We start from the raw sequence: 21,599 nt of genomic DNA, 5'->3' as shown, positions 1-21,599 counted from the left end.
AATTAGCCAGGTGTGGTGGCACCCACCTGTAATCCCAGCTACTCGGGAGGTTGAGGCAGGAGAATTGCTTGAACCTGGTAGGTAGAGGTTGCAGTGAACAGAGATTGCACCACTGCACTCCAGCCTGGGTTCAGAACAAGACTCTGTCTAAAAAAAAAAAAAAAAAATTTATTCCGGCATGGTAGCACACACCTGTAATCCCAGCTACTTGGGAGGCTGAGGCAGGAGAATTACTTGAACTTGGGAGGCGAAGGTTGCAGTGAGCTGAGATCAAGCCAGTCCACTCCAACCTGGACAACAGCATGAGACTCTGTCTCAAAAAAAAAAAAAAAAAAAAAAGTTACAATTTAATTTAAAAAACTACTTTGAGCTATATGCATCTTACATACTTTCTTGATTTTCTTGATGCTATATATGTATATATCTGTACACATGCACATATGTATGGATATGTATATACATTTATGTGTATGCGCATGTATATACATTTGTGTGTATGCATATAGACATATACAACTATGTATATATACACACACACAGGAAGCAGTTTATTACATAGTAGTTTGTTAACTTGATTGAGAACTTCTTGTCAATTAACCATCCAGTTCAGTTTCATGTGTGAAAGTAATAGACATAATAACAAATCAGCCCTGAAGATTGATGCTCACTTCATCATTTGCTTAAATTTCAGGTGTTCCTGAAAAGCCTCAGATTAGTGGATTCTCATCACCAGTTATGGAGGGTGACTTGATGCAGCTGACTTGCAAAACATCTGGTAGTAAACCTGCAGCTGATATCAGATGGTTCAAAAATGACAAAGAGATTAAAGGTAAAGAACAGAAAAATGAAAATCAAAATTAATGTGCTGAAACCAGTATAACATGTTGGGAAAAAGTCATTTTACATTATTTTTCAAACCGTAGTATCTCTTACAGATTATGCATCATTTGAACCAGATTTACTCATTCTTAAGTAAGGTAATTTTACAAGGTATATTAATATGTAAGTATAATCCCTGTGTGCCTCATTTTCCTCTTCTGTAAAATAGGTTTAAAAATAATATACGCCTTATGGAAAAGTTGAGGGAATAATTCAGTTAATATATGAAGAAATGGATAGATTCATATTTCACAATAATAAGGAATTAGCATATATTAGATATTATTATTTCAGAACTCACATATGATATTTAGGTTAAAGACAGAGAAACTGTATAAATTATTTATTCAACTTGGTTTCGGGAATTATAGAGTTCTGAGAATAAAACTGGCTAAATATCAATAAAATTGATTCCTGTTAATTCTCACGAAAGGCAAAAATGTGTACTTGTCTAAGTAAAAGTGCATACTTTAAATTCTTTATACACCTAAATTTAAACTCCCTCTCTCTCTGTCTCACACACACACGCACACACACACACACACGATGAAACATGCATTCTTTAGGAGGGGAATAAGTTTATAAGGGAGATGGCTTAGTATTTAAGTATAAGAATTGTTTATGATGATTATTAAAACATAATTCCTATGCCATTGTAATATGTATTATTTTCAACATTATCTTCTATGAGACAGGTTTATGCAAACCATTCTGCTTATTTTAAAATGTTACTTATCTATTTATTTTTAAGAGATAGGGTCTTGCTCTGTCACCCAAGCTGGAATGCAGTGGAATGATCATAACTCACTGTACCTCGCACTCCTAGACTCCAGGGATTTTCCCGCCTCAGCCTCCTGAGTAGTTGGGACTACAGGCTTGCATGACCATGCTTGGTTAACTTGTTTTCTTTTTTGTAGAGATCATGCTATGTTGCCCAGGCTGGTCTCGAACTCCTGGGCTAAAGTGACCCTCCTGCCTCAGCCTCCTAAAGTGCTAGGATTGCAGGTGTGAGCCACCATGCTCAGACGTTCTGATTATTTTAACCTATAATTGTGATACCTTATATCACACTAATTAATTCTTCGTAATGGGCATGCAGGCTTAGCAGATAAGATTGCCTATATTACTGAGAAATTATGATTATAATCCACACAATTGTTTTTATTGGTTTCCTATTTTAATTACTCTTTCTCTGCATATTTTTTCCCAAGAAAAAGTCCTTATCCATAATTTTACCCTGATCACTATCTTTGCCTTAGTATTTCTAATAAATATACATTATTGGATTACATTTTGAGAAATGCCAGTCCCAAGACACAAGTTAGATGTCTTATTATGCTAAATTAAATTTCAGGTTACTATGTAACCTGATTCTTGAATTCTGTCAAGGCTCAGTAACATCCATTCTAATTTTGCCTCTAAGATATGTTAGTCTAGGCATTTCTGGACTTGGTTAGATCTCTCTTTAATGGATGTTCCACACTGCTTCCAGAGTTATCTTACTACAACAAGAATCTGATCCAGGCACTTTTCTGCTTAAGCATTTCTAATGGAAAGCCCTAAACTTTCGAATAAGTTTAAAGTCTGCTTTCTGTAGCCTGTAAGAATTCTCCAGGCAGTGAACTCTTACACATCACATATTTCCTTTTGTGTGAAGGTCTTGGCTTGCACTAAAATGCACTTCTTATATACAATCCTTCAATGAATCATTTTATTACCTATATGTTTTTTCTTCCTAAATTCTGACACAATTAGTTAATTTGTTGTTTACTTAGTTCTCACTTTGTTAGTATTTTGTTTATGTTCCAAGGATTTGCCTCTCTTGTATCCTCAAGGAGGTCATACACTTTCACATATTAAGTACCTCACTAATACTGCTTGATTGTTTTTCATATTGTAGCTGCGTGACAAACCCATGATATACTCAGACATTTATAAAGGAAGTGAATTTTTGACAAAATTGGCCTCTGTTTTAAATGCCAAACAGATTTAATCATACACTGGGCAGGAGGGGAAAGATTTTTGCTCATATGAAGAAATATGAAAAGTTTAATCTTGTAAACAACATATTTTAAAATCATCTGAACCAAGATCAGAACAACAATGAAGACAGAAATAGGTACAGAATCAGAACATGGTTCTGTGCTGTATTGAAAACTTGTGAAGATACCATTTTTTCTATGCTCTTCAATGCACTGCCATTTACAGAGCATTTATCTCTACACTTGCATCTATCTATCTATCTATGTATCTATCTATCTAATCTTGTAATTCTTTAGCAGGTTTAAATCGTTTGTCTCTCTAACCAGATGGTGAACTTTCTGAGTGGCATATATTTATTTTTGTAAGTGTATATGTAAATACAGTTAGGTAAAGACTACTGCACACAGTGAATATTCACTATAGTTGCTGTTTCTGGATATGCTAAGTAAATGTCACTCTTCCGTCTTTTAGCAAACCCTCCTCATTTAAAGGAGTAATCCACCTTATCCAGCACTATTTTCTCTTTTCAGAGATAAAAATTTGACTTCCTATTACCATCTAACTGTTTTTAGTATAATATCACTTGACACGTTTTAAACAGACACTCCCTAACGTAAAATAGGCAAACGGAAAAGACAGGTTAATCAAATTCAATTAAATTCAATTCACTACAAAATTGTTAAAATGCCTCTCCATTTCACAGTATTCTATGGTGCCTTGGTGAAGATGCAAATGAAGAAACCAAGAACCTTGACCTGCAGCTGTTTAAGATGTCTTTGGGGTTATCAAACATGTTATGGAGAATATTTTCCTAAAAATAGACACATTTGTATGAATTTTCATCTTTTCTCTATCACTACCTAACATATTAATTTTATATCCAAGTTTCTGGGTAAAAGTCACTTGAAAGGTCTAGTTTATGGAATTTGTCCATACTTGATTATAGAACAGTGGTTCTGAAGCTATAGCCATTAAGCACAGGTCATCGTCAAGTACAGGGTTTGCTGAATCTCAGATTATCAGGCCTTGATCCAAGATTTTCTGGTGGAGCAGGCCCACGGGGAAACCTGAAAATGTGTGTGTTTACCATTGTGTTAAATGTGTGAGTGATGTTGACCTCCTGTTTCAGAATCACATTAGTATGCAGAATATAAAATGAGGAGTATCAGTAAACTATATAGAAGTCCTGCCTCTGTCTCTGAGCTTTATTTTTCTCCTTTGCTAAATAAGGATAATAATGGTTGCTTCAAAGTGCTTTTGCAATAATTCCATATAAAACAATATGAATGAAGTGTTTTCAGAGTCTAAGGAATCACTGAATACATTTTAGCTATTATTATCATTATCATTGTAATTCTTTTTTTTTTTTTTTTTTTTTTTTTGAGACGGAGTCTCGCTCTGTCGCCCGGACTGGAGTGCAGTGGCCAGATCTCAGCTCACTGCAAGCTCCGCCTCCCGGGTTTACGCCATTCTCCTGCCTCAGCCTCCCGAGTAGCTGGGACTACAGGCGCCCGCCACCTCGCCCGGCTAGTTTTTTTGTATTTTTAGTAGAGACGGGGTTTCACCGTGTTAGCCAGGATGGTCTCGATCTCCTGACCTCGTGATCCGCCCGTCTCGGCCTCCCAAAGTGCTGGGATTACAGGCTTGAGCCACCGCGCCCGGCCTGTAATTCTTATTTTCAGGAAATCATGATGAGTTGTACCAATTCCTAAATTAGTCCTAGAAATATAAACAAAAAAAAACAAAAATATTCCTCCCAGGCTTTCACAATTGAGAAAGAGATATAAAAACATAAGATGTAACAGACACAGATATATAAACTGGCTACAGTTTTCTGCAGAAGTAGCAGATATCAGCCCTACTTTGTGGGAGAGGTTAAGGCTCAACAGTTCATTTATGGAAGCAGGCACTCAGTAAATATCTATTTATTGAGTAAATGTGTCTTAAACAGTCTATAAACCAAACAGTGACTGAGGCAAGTCTCAGTCAATTTAGAGGTTTATTTTGCCAAGGTTGAGGATGCGCCCAAGAAAATAACACAAATCACAGGAGCATCTGTGGTCTATGCCTTTTCTAAAAGGGGTTTAAAGACTTCAGTATTTAAAGGGGAAAGAGCAAGCAGGAGGGGAATAAGAGGGGGAAAAAGGGGTTTGGGGGAAGGGTAGACAGGGAGGCAAGTGGTTACATTCTTGTGAGAGTTTGATTATCTCTCAGTTCATCTACATTTTACATGAGAAAGAGTACAGGAAAAGTAAATTATGCACTTGCCTCTCAGTCAATCTACATTTTACACAAGATAACTATGTGAATAGATGAAGTGGAGGAAGGAGTCAATTATGCACTGTTCTCGGGTAGGCAGAGGGATTGTTTCTAGTCTTTCTCTGTCTCATACCTGTGAAGTAAAGCTGGTAATTTGCATTGTCATGGTTAGATTTTACAGAACTCTGTTTTAGGGCTAGTTTATAGGGATGGCATGTATTCTGATAGATGATCGGACCCAGAAGGAATTTCCTTGTCAGCAATTTTGGAGAGAGACCATTTGGGGAGATACATGGCCTTCTGTTGTTATGAGGCTATGACATAGGTTTGTGAAATTGTAGCTATCATTTCGTGAAAAAAAAAAGAAAAGCTTTTTTTTTTTTTTTAATTTTCATTTCTGAGATCCCAGGCTTAACTTTCCCTTTGGCACAGTGATTTTGGGATCCTGAGATTCCTATTTCCTTTCACAAAGGAGTGGAATTCATCATATGTGTTTGGGAAAAAAGTAGGTGGTAGGACACTTTGAAGAAATGGATTTCATATATCTATGCAGAATAACAGCATGTGATTGAAATAACTAGGAAACTTTATGTGTGGTATAGGCATGAGAAGTAAACAAAGAGGCAGGGTTCAGTTATGTCATGAAAGAGCGTTTATTCCAGATTAAGGTTTTGAAATTTATTCTATAGGCAATAGTGAAGCTTTTTTTATAAGCTTTAAAAAGTAAAATGAAACAATCATAATTTCATCCAACTCTGTTTTTTATCCCCTCTATGTGAGTTTTACTCAGAAATCCCTTTGGTGCCTCTGGGCAGAGCTGCATCCAAAACCACAGGTAGTTTCACTGCAGCCTTTAATCTTCTGCATAGCAAGAAAGCGAATAGCTGCCATTTAGTGTGAGAAAAGATGTGCATTGCCTTCTTAAGTCTGTCAGCTCCCTGAGAACTTATATTTACATTAAACTTGTCATTCCATGTATAAGTTTAGTTCTGTGCAGTTTGAGGATTTACTATTACAAAACTTTGAGATCTTTTCTACCTAAATAGCTTTTATATTAATGCATTAGGCAGCATTCTATGATAACCCTTAATTATCCACACCCTTGTATAAACCCTTCCCCTAGTGTGTAGGAGATAATTGTGAATATGATGCGATATGATTGTCTCTAATATGTTACCTTATATTACAAAATGAGTTGCCGACATCACTGTGGGTCCCTTTTGAGTTCATCAAAGGGAGATTATCAAGGATGGGCCTCATACAATGAGGCAAGTTCTTTAAGAAGGGGTACATTTTTTAAAATGTACATTTTTAAAAAGTACCCCTTCTTATTTCTTAAAGTCAGATTATTTTCCTGGCCTAGAAGAAAACAAACAGCTATGTTGTGAATTGTTTATGGGTGCCATGTGGCAAAGAACTGTGGGTGACCTCTAGGTGCTGAAAGCAGTCCCAGGTGACAGTTAGTGAGAACATAGGGACATCAGACATGTAGTCTCAAGGTAATGAATTTAGTAACAATCAGAGAGCTTGAAGAGGACCCCAACTCAGATTGAAATTAAAGCCCCAGCTAATATCTTTATTTAGCCAAGTAACGCTGAGCAAAGGCCAAGGTTAAACCATACCTTGACCCCTCACTCACAGAAACCATGAGATAATAAATATATATCGCTTTAAGCCATTAAACTTACAGTAATTTGTTACACAGCAATAACAGGAAACTGAGATCTAGAAAGACAGAATATTTTTTCATGGTCACACATCTAGCAGTTTGGGGGGAAGTCTGAAGACTAGCTTATTAGTTAAGAGGCATTGCAAGCCTGAGCTGATAAGTACCTAAACTAATGGATGACAATGGAATTTTTTACAAATAAATAGTTCTGAAAGGGAAGATAATTTTCAAGTGAACTTGGTGAATGATCTGAACAGATGGAGTAAAAGCAAGCATTAAGATTATAAAATTCAGGTGCCTAAATGACTTGGATAATGAATGTTCGCTCATTAAGAAAATGAGAGGCAGTAGGAGAAATTAATACACGCACAAATTATAATATGTTCATGATATGGATTAGCTATGTCCCCACCCAAATCTCATCTTGAATTCTAGCTCCTATAATCCCCATGTGTTGTGGGAAGGACCTGGTGGGAGGCATTGGAATCATGGGGGTGGGTTTTTCCCATGCTGTTCCTGTGATAGTGAATAAGTCTCATGAGATCTGATGGTTTTATAAAGGCAGTTCCCTCCCCTGCACATGCTCTGTTGCCTGCCACCATGTAAGACATGCCTTTGCTCTTCCTTTGCCTTCCTCCACGATAGTGAGGCCTCCCCAGCCATGTAGAATTGTGAGTTCATTAACCCTCTTTTTCTTTATAAATTACTCATCTCAGGTATGTCTTTATTAGCAGCATGAGACAGACTAATACACTAATGAGATGCTGCTGTAAAGTTACCCAAAAGTGTGGAGGCGACTCTGAAACTGGGCAACGGGCAGAGAGATAGGGACAGCTTGGAGGTATCAGAAGAACATAGGAAAATGTGGGAAAGTTTGGACTTGCCTAGAGACTTGGAGGGCTCAGAAAGCAGGAAGATGTGGCAAACTTTGGAACTTCCTAGAGACTTATTGAATGGCTTTGATCAAAATGCTGATAGTGATATGGACAACAAAGTTCAGCCTCAGTGGTCCCAGAGGGAGATGAGAAACTTGTTGGGAACTGGAGTAAAGGTCACCCTTGCCATGAAAAGACACTGGTGGTATTTTGCCCCTGCCGTAGAGATCTGTGGAACATTGAATTGAGAGAGATAATTTAGAGTATATGGCAGAAGAAATTTCTGAGTGGTAAAACATTCAAGAGAAAGCAGAGCATAAAAATTGGGAAAATTTGCAGGCTGATGATGCAGTAGAAAAGAAAACCCCATTTTCTGGGGAGAAATTCAAGTGGGCTGCAAAAATTTGCATAAGTAATGAAGAACCAAATGTTAATCTCCAAAACAATGAGGAAAATATCTCCAGGGCATGTAAGAGACCTTCAGGGCAGCCCCTCCCTTCACAGGCCCAGAGGCCTAGAAGGGAAAAATGGTTTCCTGGGCCAAGTCCAGGGACTTCTGCTGTGTGCAGCCTCTGGACATGGTGCCTTGCATCCCAGCTGCTTCAGCTCCAGCTATGGCTAAAAGGGGCCTACATACAGCTCAGGCTGCAGCTTCAGAGGGTGTAAGACCCAAGTCTTAGTGGCTTAACCATGGTGTTGAGCTTGTGGGTGCACAAAAGTCAAGAATTGAGGTTCTGGAACCTCTGCCTAAATTTCAGAGGATGCATGGAAATGCCTGGATGTTAAAGCAGAAGTTTGCTGCAGAGGAAGGGCCCTAATGGAGAACCTTTGCTAAGGCAATGTGGAAGGAAAATTGGGGTCATAACCCCTACAGAGAGTCCCAACTGAGGCACTGCCTAGTGGAGCTGTGAGAAGAGGGCCACTGTCCTCCAGCCCCAAGAATGGTAGATCCACTGACAGCTTGAAGCCTGTACCTGGAATAGCTGCAAACACTCAATGCCAGCTGTGAATGCAGCTGGCAGGGGGGCTGTACCCTACATAGCCATGGGAATGCAGCTGCCCCAGGCCATGGAAGCCCACTTCTCACATCAGTGTGACCTGGACGTAGGAGCCCACCTCTTGCATCAGTGTGACCCGGATGTGAGACATAGAGTCAAAGGAGATCATTTCAGAGCTGTAAGATTTGGCTGCCCCGCTGGATTGTGAAATTGCACAGGGCCTGTAGATCCTTCATTTTGGCCAATTTCTCCCATTTGGAACAAGAATATTTACCCAATAACTATATCCTCGTTGTATCTAAGAAGTAACTAACTTGCATTTGATTTTATAGGCTTATAGGCAGAAGGGACTAGCCTTGTCTTGAGACTTTAGACTGTGGACTTTTGAGTTAATACTGAAATGAATTAAGACTTTGGGGGACTGTTGGGAAGGCATGATTGGTTTTGAAATGTGGGGACAATCTGTGTCTCCATCCAAATCTCATCTTGAATTGTAGCTCCCATAATTCCCACGTGTTATGGGAGGGACCCAGTAGGAGGTAAATGAATCATAGGGGAAGTTTTTCCATGCTGCTCTCGTAATAGTGAATAAGTCTCATGAGATCTGATGGTTATACAAGGGGCAATTCCCCTGAACATGCTCTCTTGCCTGCTGCCATGGAAGACATGCCTTTGCTCCGCCTTTGCTTTCTGCCATGAGGCCTCCCCAGCCTTTGCTCCTCCTTTGCTTTCTGTGAGGCCTCCCCAGCCGTGTGAAACTGTGAGTCCATTAAATCTCTTTTTCTTTATAAATTACTCAGCCTTGGGGGTGTCTTTATTAGCAGTGTGAGAATGGACTAATACAGTTCATTCTTTAAAATGTCGAGGTTGAGGCTGGGCACAGTGGCTCATGCCTGTAATCCCAGCACTTTGCGATGCTGAGGCAGGAGGATCAATTGAACCCAAGGCTTGGACACCAACCTGGACAAAATAATGAGATCTCCTCTCTACAAAAAATTTAAAAATTAGTTGGGTGTGGTGGCACATTAGTCTCAGCTGCTCGGGAGGCTGAGGTTGGAAGATCATTTGAATCTGGAAATTTGAGGTTGCAGAGAGCCATGATAGCATCACTGCATTCTAACCTGGGTGACACAGTAAGACCTTGCCACAAAGAGAAAAAAGTTTGAGGTTGAAGTAATTATAATTACGCAGAATTTAAAAGGTTATGCTTACAGTAGCTTTCTGAAGTTAAGTGATTTATAATGAGGAAAGAGATTTTGACTATATAAAGGTCTGGCATTCTGTAAATTTTAGCCTTTTAAAATAGCCATTTCTCATTATGTGTGCAGTGTGCTTCAAACAGAACTTCTCTCCACATGTGCTCCCTGCCCCGAGAATCATGCTGTGTATCCACGAAAGCTGGACTCTGTAGTGGGTCACTGAAGTTTGCCAGTATCTAATGGCATTGCCATTATTCTATAAGCATGATTTACTTATTATATACCATGTGTTTCAAAATGTTTGACCATCAAGCTCGAATTGACATTAGCTATGTTTCCTTGTGTGAGTAAGTCCTTGCCATACATTTTAATGTCAATCAAAGATAGTGCAGCTTCTAATTTTCAAGTTAGCAAAATACAGCATACTTTTACTGTAAGCTGCTTAGTAAATAATACATCGGCAGCTGGAGAAGAGTGAATTTCTAAATGCTGTGTTTCTCAAAAAGTGGCCTTTAGACCGCTTAGATTAGAATCACCTCAGGTGGTACTTTACAAAATGCAGATTCCTGGTTTTAAAGTAGACTTACTAAGTCAGAATTCCTGGTTGTCAGGCCTAAAAATTCTACTATTTCTCATATATCTATACTGGTCCTTATTATCAATAAAGTTTCAGAACCCATGGGATTAGAGCCTAATAAGCAAAGCATTAATAGGTATTTAGGAAAGAAAGGAAGGGACATCCTAAAGTACTAAGCTTAGAAAATGACTTTTAACATTCTGTGTAGCTTATGAGTTCTTTCTTGGAGGGGCATTCTGTACTATGGAATCGGGATGTACTTTAGCATTTTAATGTTTGAGAATTACAACAATAATTGCTGTAACCTACATCTTAGTAATATTCTCTGGCCACATAACTCTATTTTTTATTTCTTTATTTCTTGCTTGCTTATTTTACTTTTTTTTTTTTTTTTGGATTAAGCTTTGTGGAAACTACTTGATAAATGGTAGATTATATATTTATTTACTTTATTTGGTGTTGCAAAACTGGTTTTGTCCTAAGGACTCGTTTAACATCAGTTGTATAAAACCTTAATTTGAATGAGTAAAATATTAACATGTAAACCAGAGATCACAAACTCTTTGAAATTAAGTATAAAAGAAGAGGAAGAGATTTGTGTCCCCTGAGATTAAAGTCCCTGCATCATGTATAATAAGAATGAATTTAAAATATCACTATTTAAACTGATAGTATATGCCATTTATTTTTTTTAACATCACAAAGTGCTGGGATTACAGGCATGAGCCACTGTGCCCAGCCTCAACCTCAACATTTAAAGACCTATTATTTTTATGTTCCTTTATTTACACTTACTGCTTTGAAAGTGGCCTTGCCATTTCCTCCAGAACATGCTGGGCACTATATAACGTGAGAAAAAAAAAAATGAATCACATTTACCTGTAGATATGTATATCTGTGTGTGTGTGTGCACATAACTTGAAGTTTTCTCAATGGTGTTAAATGCACTGCCTTAAGACTTTCCAGGCAATGCTAGGAGATACGTAAGTCACTCTGTAGAAGGATATTTAATGATTGTTCCATGTGTATATGAGTGGTAGAGGAGAAAGAATATTCACCAGAAATCGTGGAGAGTCTTTACTTTTTCATATTTATTTTAAAAATAAGTTTATTAAGATATAATTGACAAAAATCAATCTATAGATATTTAAATTTTGTAATTTATTGAGTTTTGACAAATGTCTATAGTAGTGAAATCATCACCACAAACAAGATAAAAAATGTATTTATTATCCCCAAAAGTTTATTTATATCCTTTCTAACATCTTCCCTGTACCTTCTCTGCCCACCCTCTACCTCATTCCCAGGAAACCATTGTTCTGCTTTATGATACAATAGATCAGTTTACATTTTCTGCCAGTTTGCATAAATAGAATTATAGAGTCTGTACGTGTCTTTCTTTTTTTGAGTCTCAACATAAATATTTTGAGACTCATTCATGTCGCACGTACAGTTTCTTTTCTGTTTTCTTGCTGAGTAGTATTGTATTTCATGGATATATACACCACAGTTATTTACTCGTTTACCTAGTAACGGACATTCGGGTTGTTTGTAGTTTGCAGATGTTATAATAAAGCTACTGTGAACATTTGTGGGTAAAATTTTGTGTGCCCATATGTTTTCATTTTTCTTAGGCAAATGCCTAGAAGCTGACTGGCTGAATTAAATGGTAGCCATATATTTAACTTTTTAAAGACCTTGCCAACTTTCCGAAATGTTTGTACTGCTTCACAAAATCCAATTCATTTATTGTATTATATATATATATAGTTTGTTTGTTTGTTTTGAGATGGAGGCTCACTCTGTCGCCCAGGTTGGAGTGCAGTGGCACAGTCTTGGCTCACTGCAACCTCTGCCTCCCGAGTAGCTAGGATTACAGGTGTGTGCCAACACGCCTGTCTACTTTTTGTAATATTAGTAGAGACAGGGTTTTGCCATTTTGACCAGGCTGGTCTTTAACTCCTGACCTCAGGTGATCTACCCACCTTGGCTTTCCAGAGTGCTGAGATTACAGGTGTGAGCCACCACACTCAGCCGTATTACCATTATATTTTAGTTTTATGAATCATGCTTTAGTTTTGTATATGAGAAATTTTCATCTACGCAAGATCATATGCTTAGTTACGGGAATTTAGTGTTGTTACGAATTCTTATACATTGTTGGAATGGAAAAGAAAGTTTCGGTATGTATATCATGAGACACGTGAAAACTTTTTTTTTTTTTTACTGGATTTCACATAGTGTCAAGAAATTGACCAAATAAATTGTTTCTTTTTAAACTTGTGTTTAATTAATGTTGTTAATCAATGTATTTAATTTAAGGGTTAAAGCAAGTGCATACCTTAATCATCTAGCACTCAGAAGCCCATGAGTAATCCTGACATTATAATAACAAAAATATTCAAATTTGCTAGCTCTATAGCTCTCATCTGGTGATGGAGAAACTTAGTTACTGCTCAAGTTTTCTTCAGGTTATTTCAAAAAAATCCTTTATGGCTTCTTCATATGCGAGGAAAAATACGTCTTTCATTCTTTAACTTTGGATTTTTCATGGAAATTCACTTCATGATCCTTGTGGCACATAGTGGGAGAAGGTAGCTTTTCCCATTACCTTTGGCTAATGACCGTCTTTGAATGCATAAGATATTTTACAAAATTTATGAATCATATTTTACTAAAATTAACGCATTAATTATTTGATTACCCTGTGTCTATGAAAAATACAATAATTAGCTGGACGTGGTGGTGCACACCTGTAAACCCAGCTACTGGGGAGGCTGACGCAGAAGAATTGCTTGAACCTGCAGTGAGCCAAGGTGGTTGCAGTGAGCCAAGATGGTGCCATTGGACTCCAGCCTGGGTGACAAGAGCAGAACTCCATCTCAAAAAACAAAACAAAACAAAAACAAACAAACATAAAAAGACATTGGATCCAGTTTTTCACAATATGATCAAATTGACATCTTAGTGTAGCAGTATCTATCTATTTATTTATTTATTTTTTTGAGATGGAGTCTTGCTCTGTTGCCCAGGCTGGAGCGCAGTGGCCGGATCTCAGCTCACTGCAAGCTCCGCCTCCCGGGTTCCCGCCATTCTCCTGCCTCAGCCTCCCGAGTAGCTGGGACTACAGGCGCCCGCCACCTCGCCTGGCTAGTTTTTTGTAGTTTTTAGTAGAGACGGAGTTTCACCGTGTTAGCCAGGATGGTCTTGATCTCTTGACCTCGTGATCCGCCCGTCTCGGCCTCCCAAAGTGCTGAGATTACAGGCTTGAGCCACCGCGCCCGGCCAGCAGTATCTAAATGAGTTGGTAAATTACCTTCCATTTGTGTTGGTAATGGAAAGTTGATTGAGATAGATTATTTTACTTATGTTATAGTATAGGTTACAGTTGAACCATGAAGTTCAAGTGCATTCACTGTCTACTATTTTATTTACTAGTTTGGAAACAAAATGCTCTGTTTCCTGAAAGTAGTCATTATATAAAAAGTCTTCCAAGGTAATCTTCCAAGAGAATAACCAATCTTACTTTCCGTCACATTTTTCTCTTCAATCAATAATTCTAAATTTAAAGTGTTATTTGTATACCTCCCAAATTGAAGCCAAACATGTTGTTAGCTCTGTTTATTTATTTTCAGATAGCAACATTATTTAGATATAATTCATGTCATCAAATTCATGTAAAGTATACAATTTAACAGTTTTTAAATAAATTCACAGAACTATGAAACACTCACCACGATCAATTTTAAACTTTTATGATTCTACAAGAAACCTATTAATGATAACTCCCAACTTTCCCCCAACTGTCTCCACCCCAACTCTAAGTAACCACAAATCTACTTTCTGTCTGTATAAATTTGCCTACTGTGGACATTTCATCTACAAAAATATGTAATATGTGTTTTTTGTGATTAGCTTAGCACAAACTAATATCATCTGCGTTGTAGCATATATCAGTACTTTATTCTTTATAATTGCCAAATAATATATCATTGTATGCATATTCCATATGTTATTTATTCATTCATTAGTTGATGTACATTTGAGTTTTTATGCTTTGGGGCTATTATTTTAAACTCTGCTATAAAAATTTAGGTGCAAGGTTTTGTGTAGAAATATGCTTTCAATTCTCTTGAATATATTCCTAAGAATAATATTGCTGTGCTAAATGGTTTCTGCTTCATATACCTTAGGTGCTCTCTTTACGTAGATGTATATGTATTTATAATTGTTATATCTTTCTAATGGGTGGTCTTTTCTATCATTTTGAAATGATTTCCATTATTTTAATAACATATTTTATTTTAAAATCTGCTTTGGCTGCTTATTAGTATAGTCACTCTAACTTTCTCTTGCTTGCTGTTTGTATCATATATTCTTTTTCATCCTTTTATTTTCAGTCCATTTGTATCTTCAAATCTGAAGTGTGTCTCCTGTAGAAAGCATATATTTTGATCATTTAAGAAATCCAGTTTTATAATCTCTGCTTTTTGATTGAATTTTTAATCAACTTACATGTAATCTTATAACCAATATTGGTTAATTTCCATGTATGATATTATAATAATTGATATAGGTTTATTTTCATCCATGATTTTACATTTATCTTCTATGTTTCATGTCATTTTTGTTTTATATTCCTTCTTTACTACTTTATGCTATATTAAGTAAATATTTTCTAGTTTAACATTTTAATTCCTGTAACAATTTTTCACTTTGTTTTTGAATTATATTTTTAGTAGATGCTCTCAGGCATATCATATATCTTAACTTATCAGAATCTAAATCAGATTCATAATAACCTAATTCAGAAGATATAGAAATGTTACTACAATAAAGCTATTTGCTCTTTCTCCCATTTTTGTAGTATTGTTGTTAAACATATTACATTTTAATATGTTAAAAACACAACAATACATGGTTACAACTACTACTTCATATACTGTTATGTCTTTAATGAAGCTGGGTAAAGCAAGAAGAGCAAGTACCTACAATTTGTCACATGAAACATATTATATATGTTTTTAATTCTCCTAATTTCTTCCTGCAAATTCAAGTTACCACCTAAAATCATTTCCTTATGATTTTGTGATGGAAAATGTGACGGAAAAGTAAGATTAGTTATTCTCTTGAAAGATTACCTTGGAAGACTTTTTATATAATGACTACTTTCAGGAAACAGGATAAAAACTTACTTTTATCCACTTCCGTTGTCCTGTTATTGTCAAATAGATTGTGTTTTCATATGTTATAGACCCTGTAATACAATGGTAAATAATCGTTTTATATCATTAATTTTGTTTTCCTGAAGAATCTTTGTTCTTCTTATTATTTTTTAATCACTTAAGAGAAGAAAAGAGAAGAAACATGCCATTTTAACCTCTTTTTAATTATAAAATTACCTTTACTAGTGCTTTGTTGTTGTTGTTGTTTAACTATCTGAGATCACTTTCTTTAGCCCAACTTTCTTTAACACTTCTTATAAGGCAGGTCTGCTTTAATAACTTCTCTTAGATTTTGTTTACCTGAAAAATATTTTATTTCACCTTCATTTTTGAAAAATAATTTTACTGGATGTAAGGTTCTTATTTGACATTTTTTCCTTCTTTTAGCACTTGGGATATGCTACCCAACTACCTTCTGACCTTTATCAGTTTTGATGAAAAGTCAATTGTCAAAGGAGTTCCTTGTTTCTTTGGAGTTCCTTTGTAAAAGTACCTGTTTTGGTTGGCTTATTGTTTATTGATTTGGGGGAGCTATTTCTATTGCAGTGTGAAGGCTCTGATGTCATTCCTCAGGAAGCACAGGCTTTGGCACGTGCACAGTCACCCTAGGATGATAATGGCTTCAGTAGGACTCTCACTGAATGTCTTTCTTTCCTGTCGTCTCTGTTAAGCTCTCTGCTTATGTTAGTATCACACCCAGTAATTCCCCTTCATTGTTTGCCAACTGGTTGCACTACTGTTTTCAATAATGCTATGTGCATAAGGTGTTCCATAGCTTGATCTATTTAAATCCAGAATCCTTTGCTGGGTTTTTTTGTTTTGTTTTGTTTTTTCTTGAGGCCAGTCTTTGAGATTTTCTCTAACCTGTGATGACAGGAAGGCCCTTGCTAGTTGTCTCTTTCTCTGGTTTTCTTTTATAAACTAGATGGTCTGTGGTTTAGCGTGCTTATCTCATCTAGACACAAGGGCTTTCTTACTTGCTTTCCTCCAAAGTCTCCACTTTGAACTTCCCCCAGCTCTGTTCCAAATGTTTGGTTCCCTTAGATAGAGGTTCAGAAAAACACTTCCCTGTTATAGCTGGCTTCTTCCCTGGGCAAAATGGTGGTAGCTTCTGGTCTTCTTGTTTTGTCTCTTCTGGATTGAAATTTCCCCTCTATGAGTGAGCTAAAGTGAGAGCTATTGGGGTCCCTTTATTCTTGGCATATGAGCAGGGACTGGGAGAAAGAAGACAGCCCCAACATTTCAGCCACACCACCTGGAATTTTGGCTCTGCAACCAAGAGTAATAATGAGTGAAATAAGAAATGCTGGCTGCCTGCCTCTTCTGGAAAGGACCGTAGTCCTTGGTTGGGGAAACATGGATCTCCACCTTGGGTACATCTACCTGGTTTTCCTCATGCAGAGTTGGGGATGAGGTTGAATTAGGGAGCGAGGCATGGTTCAAATACCACAGACTCTATCTGTTCTTACTAAGAGTTCTAGTTTTTTAAAATAATTATTTGTTCATCTGCTATACGCCCTTAGCACAATTTTCAGAGACCTGAAATATGTATGTGTGTTTTAAAATAGTTTTCACTAGTTATGGTTGTTTAACTGGAGAGAAAGTCTGCAGAGCTACTTATTTAGCATGATGTTCAGGAGTTGCCCCCAATTTCTTTTTCGTACTCATATATTTTCACGATATTGACTCGTAAATTATTCTAATTTATCTCCTTAAAAAATATTCCTCTCTTTATGCTTACATATCCTTTTGTCTCTCACTTCCTGCTAATTTTTCATAGATAAGATCTGTATTTTTCTTATTTTATATTCAAAAAATGTCTTTATTTTTTGCCTCTATAGGAGATGTAATTATTTTATAATTTTATTTTTCCCTGTAAGTAAGTATAGATAATGTTTAGTAATGTTATTCCCCTTTTCCTTGTAAAATTTATATGGAAAAATATGTATGAATTGAAAAGATTTAACAGCTAGGTATATTTTTAACTTGGTAATTTTCCATTTAATTTTTTTCTCTTTAGTGATATTGCCAATCTCCTTTCTTCCGCCTGTTGTCTATGGTTAAATGCCTGAACTGCCTACTTGAGGAAGTTCGATAAATGGGACTCTAATCTAGTTGGTCTGCAGTGAGAATTACAATGGTCTGCAGTGAGAATTACAATGGTCTGCAGTGAGAATTACAGTGGTCTGCAGTGAGAATTACAGTGGTCTGCAGTGAGAATTACAGTGGTCTGCAGTGAGAATTACAATGGCTGTGGAAAATAGCAAAGACAGAACTGGCAAACAAAGAGCAAATACAGATCTGAATAAAATAAAACAGTCTGTCTAATTCCAGATATTTTGTCATATCCCTCTAGATTTTGTACTCTTCCAATACAGAAACTGATGAGAGGATTTAAAAAGATATATACTACAAAGACAATCAATTAAAGACTGACAACTGTCCCCAAATTATACATATTGACATGGAACAAATCTACTTACTAGAAGGAAAAGAAGCTTTACCTGGCTGATTGCAACCATTATTTTAATGAATTGAAAACATACGTATTAAGCATCTATGATGTTTCAGATACTGTCTTAGATGCTGGCTGTAAAAACTATAGAGACATATAAAAATTAGGAATTTCTGCAGAGGAAAGAAAGAAAAGGGAGCAGAAGGAAGAGAAAGAATGAAAAGAAAAATAGTAAAAACGAAAATAACAAAGTTAAAAATTTAATCTAACCTTTATTTTATGAATACATAATTTATACTGAACCTTGTGAACGTCCGAATGGGTAATTTTAATTTTTAAATGATGTGATTCTCAGAATACAAGGTAACTTATTGAAAAATCATTTTAAAAACTCTGGTAGTACATGGTACGTAGAAATATTGTAATATATTCAGAAACTTAGCATTTCACAATGTTTTACTGATGCAAGTGATTCATTTATTCAATGTCACTACAGGTAGATGAGGGACAGTTGCTTATTCTTACATGTGCTGAATGCTGCAGGACTTTATGAAACAAATAGTTTGATTACCAGAAAATTGCATCATCATAGATGTTTCAAAGAAGTCTCACTTTCCTGCTGCTACAGAAATTGCTCAAATGCATAGATATTTTTATTTTCTTAAAGCTTATTCTACTGAATAGACTTAAAAATAATTTTCTGCCACATTTTATTATATTTTGGACATGCAATAAAACATCATTTTAAATATATTTGAGGAGAAAGGACATTCTAATGTAGACAAATACAGAGCTCACCCTGAGGCTTCGTTCGAATCAGGTGATATACCTGGTTCTTGTAGCACCTCTGAATGTAGATCTGGGAAATAACATTTAACATTTACATTTTACGTGTCAGGGTAAACTGAAAAACAGACTTTGATATTTAGATAAATGAAGTATCTCCTCTTAATAATCCTCCATAAACATTATTTTTCTCATCTGACCTTTTCAGATCTATTAAGAAGAGCTGAATTTCAGTACTATTCCTTGCTAAGTGGAATGGTTATCCATGTTGCAAATTAACGGTGGGGCCATACCTGTAAGAGTCAGTTTAGAACCAGGATTATGACTAGTACTTCCTTAAAAAAGTTGAAAATTATAAGGACTTTAAAAAATCTACCCTATTTCAGGCAGGAGTTGTAGGAAGGGGCGCTCAAAGGCAAGAATGAGATTTGTCTCAAGAATTTGTTTGAGGTCTTTTTCAGTGCGCAGATGAATGTGGTTACTAGACTTTAAAGTTACACAGTATAAAATACAGTCTTGCTATGTTTGGTCTAGAGACAGTTTAAAACAAATACAAAATGAAAAGCTTTGCTTGAACATTAAAGAAAAGTGTTTTGTAAAATATCTTTGAACATTTAACCTTAAGATACACACAAAAAAGTATTGACATGTCCTCTAAGACAAATTACCTTTAAAGTATGCATTGAAGTTACTGAATGAGTTAGCCAGACATAGTTACTTTAGGTCAGTTAAGAAAGAAAGAATGGGGAAGTTGTATTTAGTTTTCGGAAGTTTGATTTGCAGAACTGTGAAGCAGTAATTACACATGTCCAGTTCTCCACTGAGTTCATTCACTCCTAATTTTTGACAATAAAGCCAACTCTCATGTAATGCGTACATTTTCTGTTCTCTATGAGATGAGGTCATGAATCTAGCTCACTGGCTATGGCAAAAAATCACTAAAGGACCACTGACAACAATAATGTGGATTCAGACTAAATTCCTTGATTTCTCCCCCAAAACTATCATGTTATCCATCAAAAATCACTTTTAAAAACCCTACTTCTGAAAATAATAGTAAATTCCAGTTCCATATAAGCATAACTGTTTGGGACACACTAAGACCATGCTGTTTTGCTCATTTCAAGACCCAAATAGGAAATGTCACTTAATAGCCTACATAATTCCTAAGAGATATCTTCAAGTGATGAGAACGCATGGAAATTTCAGTTTCTAAATCCTGCCTTGTCCCCAGTATGGTCTATTTAACTTGGAATGGATTAAAAAGAACTGGCCTAGTCTAGGTAGGTGGCTGATAAAGAGGTCTATTTCAGGATTCGGGGAAAGTATTTCATTATAAAAGTGAAGGTATTGGCGGGCGCGGTGGCTCACACCTATCATCCCAGCACTTTGGGAGGCCATGGCGGACAGATCACCTGATGTCAGGAGTTTGAGACCAGCCTGACCAAAGTGGCGAATTCCATCTCTACAAAAAATGCAAAAATTAGCTGGGCATTGTGGCACACACCTGTAATCCCAGCTACTCAGGAGGCTGAGGCAGCAGAATCGCTTGAACCTAGGATACGGAGGTTGCAGTGGGCCAAGATCACGCCACTGTACCCCAGCCTGGGTGACAGAATGAGACTATGTCTCAAAAAAAAAAAAAAAGTGAAGATATGTTCTTTTTCAGTCTGTATAAATAGCACCAAAACTGCAAAAGTGGAGAAAGCAAATAAACCAAAGTAGTTGAGATTATACTACTCAAAGTATATTAGCATCACTGTGGAGACAAGGCAACTTCTCTAGGAACTTCACTTAAGAGGATTTTCTTTCTCCAAAACTTCAGTCTAAAAGTGGCCAGAAACTAGATATAGAGCCTGGTGGCCTAATATTATAAAGCTAGGAAAGACAGATATGAACGTATCTCTTGAAATATATTTTGTGAAAAAAATTAGATGTAAGAAAACCCAAATATCTTGGCTGCTTATTTATTTATTTATTTATTTTTTTCCCCAGCTAACCTAACTTGAGGCATTTAAACTTATTCACTTTGGATACTCCAGTGCTCGAACTTACATTTGCTATTTCTCTTTTCACCTTAGTTCTTGCTAAGACAAAAGATCTAATCTTCTGAATATAAGGAGATTGCTATTCTACAATTTAAATTTTATAAAGATTAATATAAAAACTAATAGAAAGTCCTTTATCTTGAGACTTTACCAAGAAATGTTCAGGCAACTAATTTTCATTAACAGTTATACTTGAGGAATTTTTCTTTTGCTATGTTTAAAAATTTTATTATAGAAAAATTTCTGACATATGCAAAGTAAGCACAGTAATAGAACGAGACACTGCATGCCATCACCCAGTTTTTTTTTTTTTTTTTTTTTTTGAGACGGAGTCTCGCTCTGTCGCCCAGGCTGGAGTGCAGTGGCCGGATCTCAGCTCACTGCAAGCTCCGCCTCCCGGGTTTACGCCATTCTCCTGCCTCAGCCTCCCGAGTAGCTGGGACTACAGGCGCCGCCACCTCGCCCGGCTAGTTTTCTGTATTTTTTTAGTAGAGACGGGGTTTCACCGTGTTCGCCAGGATGGTCTTGATCTCCTGACCTCGTGATCCGCCCGTCTCGGCCTCCCAAAGTGCTGGGATTACAGGCTTGAGCCACTGCGCCCGGCCCATCACCCAGTTTTAAATGTATCAACATTCAGCCATTTTTT

The 21,599-nt window shown here is 36.6% G+C and overlaps 1 protein-coding gene across 3 annotated transcripts in view; it reads left to right on the top strand.

The window, feature by feature from the left end:
• Positions 1–21,599, top strand: part of CADM2 (cell adhesion molecule 2) — a 1,094,949-nt gene that overhangs the window by 921,410 nt on the left and 151,940 nt on the right. For all 3 annotated transcript variants that reach the window (XM_033211599.1, XM_033211598.1, XM_033211597.1), the window contains one exon: positions 692–829. In XM_033211599.1, coding sequence (XP_033067490.1) covers positions 692–829 — 138 coding nt within the window. The remainder of the gene's footprint in view (positions 1–691; positions 830–21,599) is intronic.

The sequence above is a fragment of the Trachypithecus francoisi genome, unplaced genomic scaffold, assembly GCF_009764315.1.
Source record: "Trachypithecus francoisi isolate TF-2019V2 unplaced genomic scaffold, Tfra_2.0 Lachesis_group0, whole genome shotgun sequence".
In the NCBI taxonomy this organism is placed as follows: Eukaryota; Metazoa; Chordata; class Mammalia; order Primates; family Cercopithecidae; genus Trachypithecus; species Trachypithecus francoisi.
The sequence above is the reverse complement of the archived record's forward strand: the minus strand, read 5'-3'. Positions and strand labels throughout refer to the sequence as shown.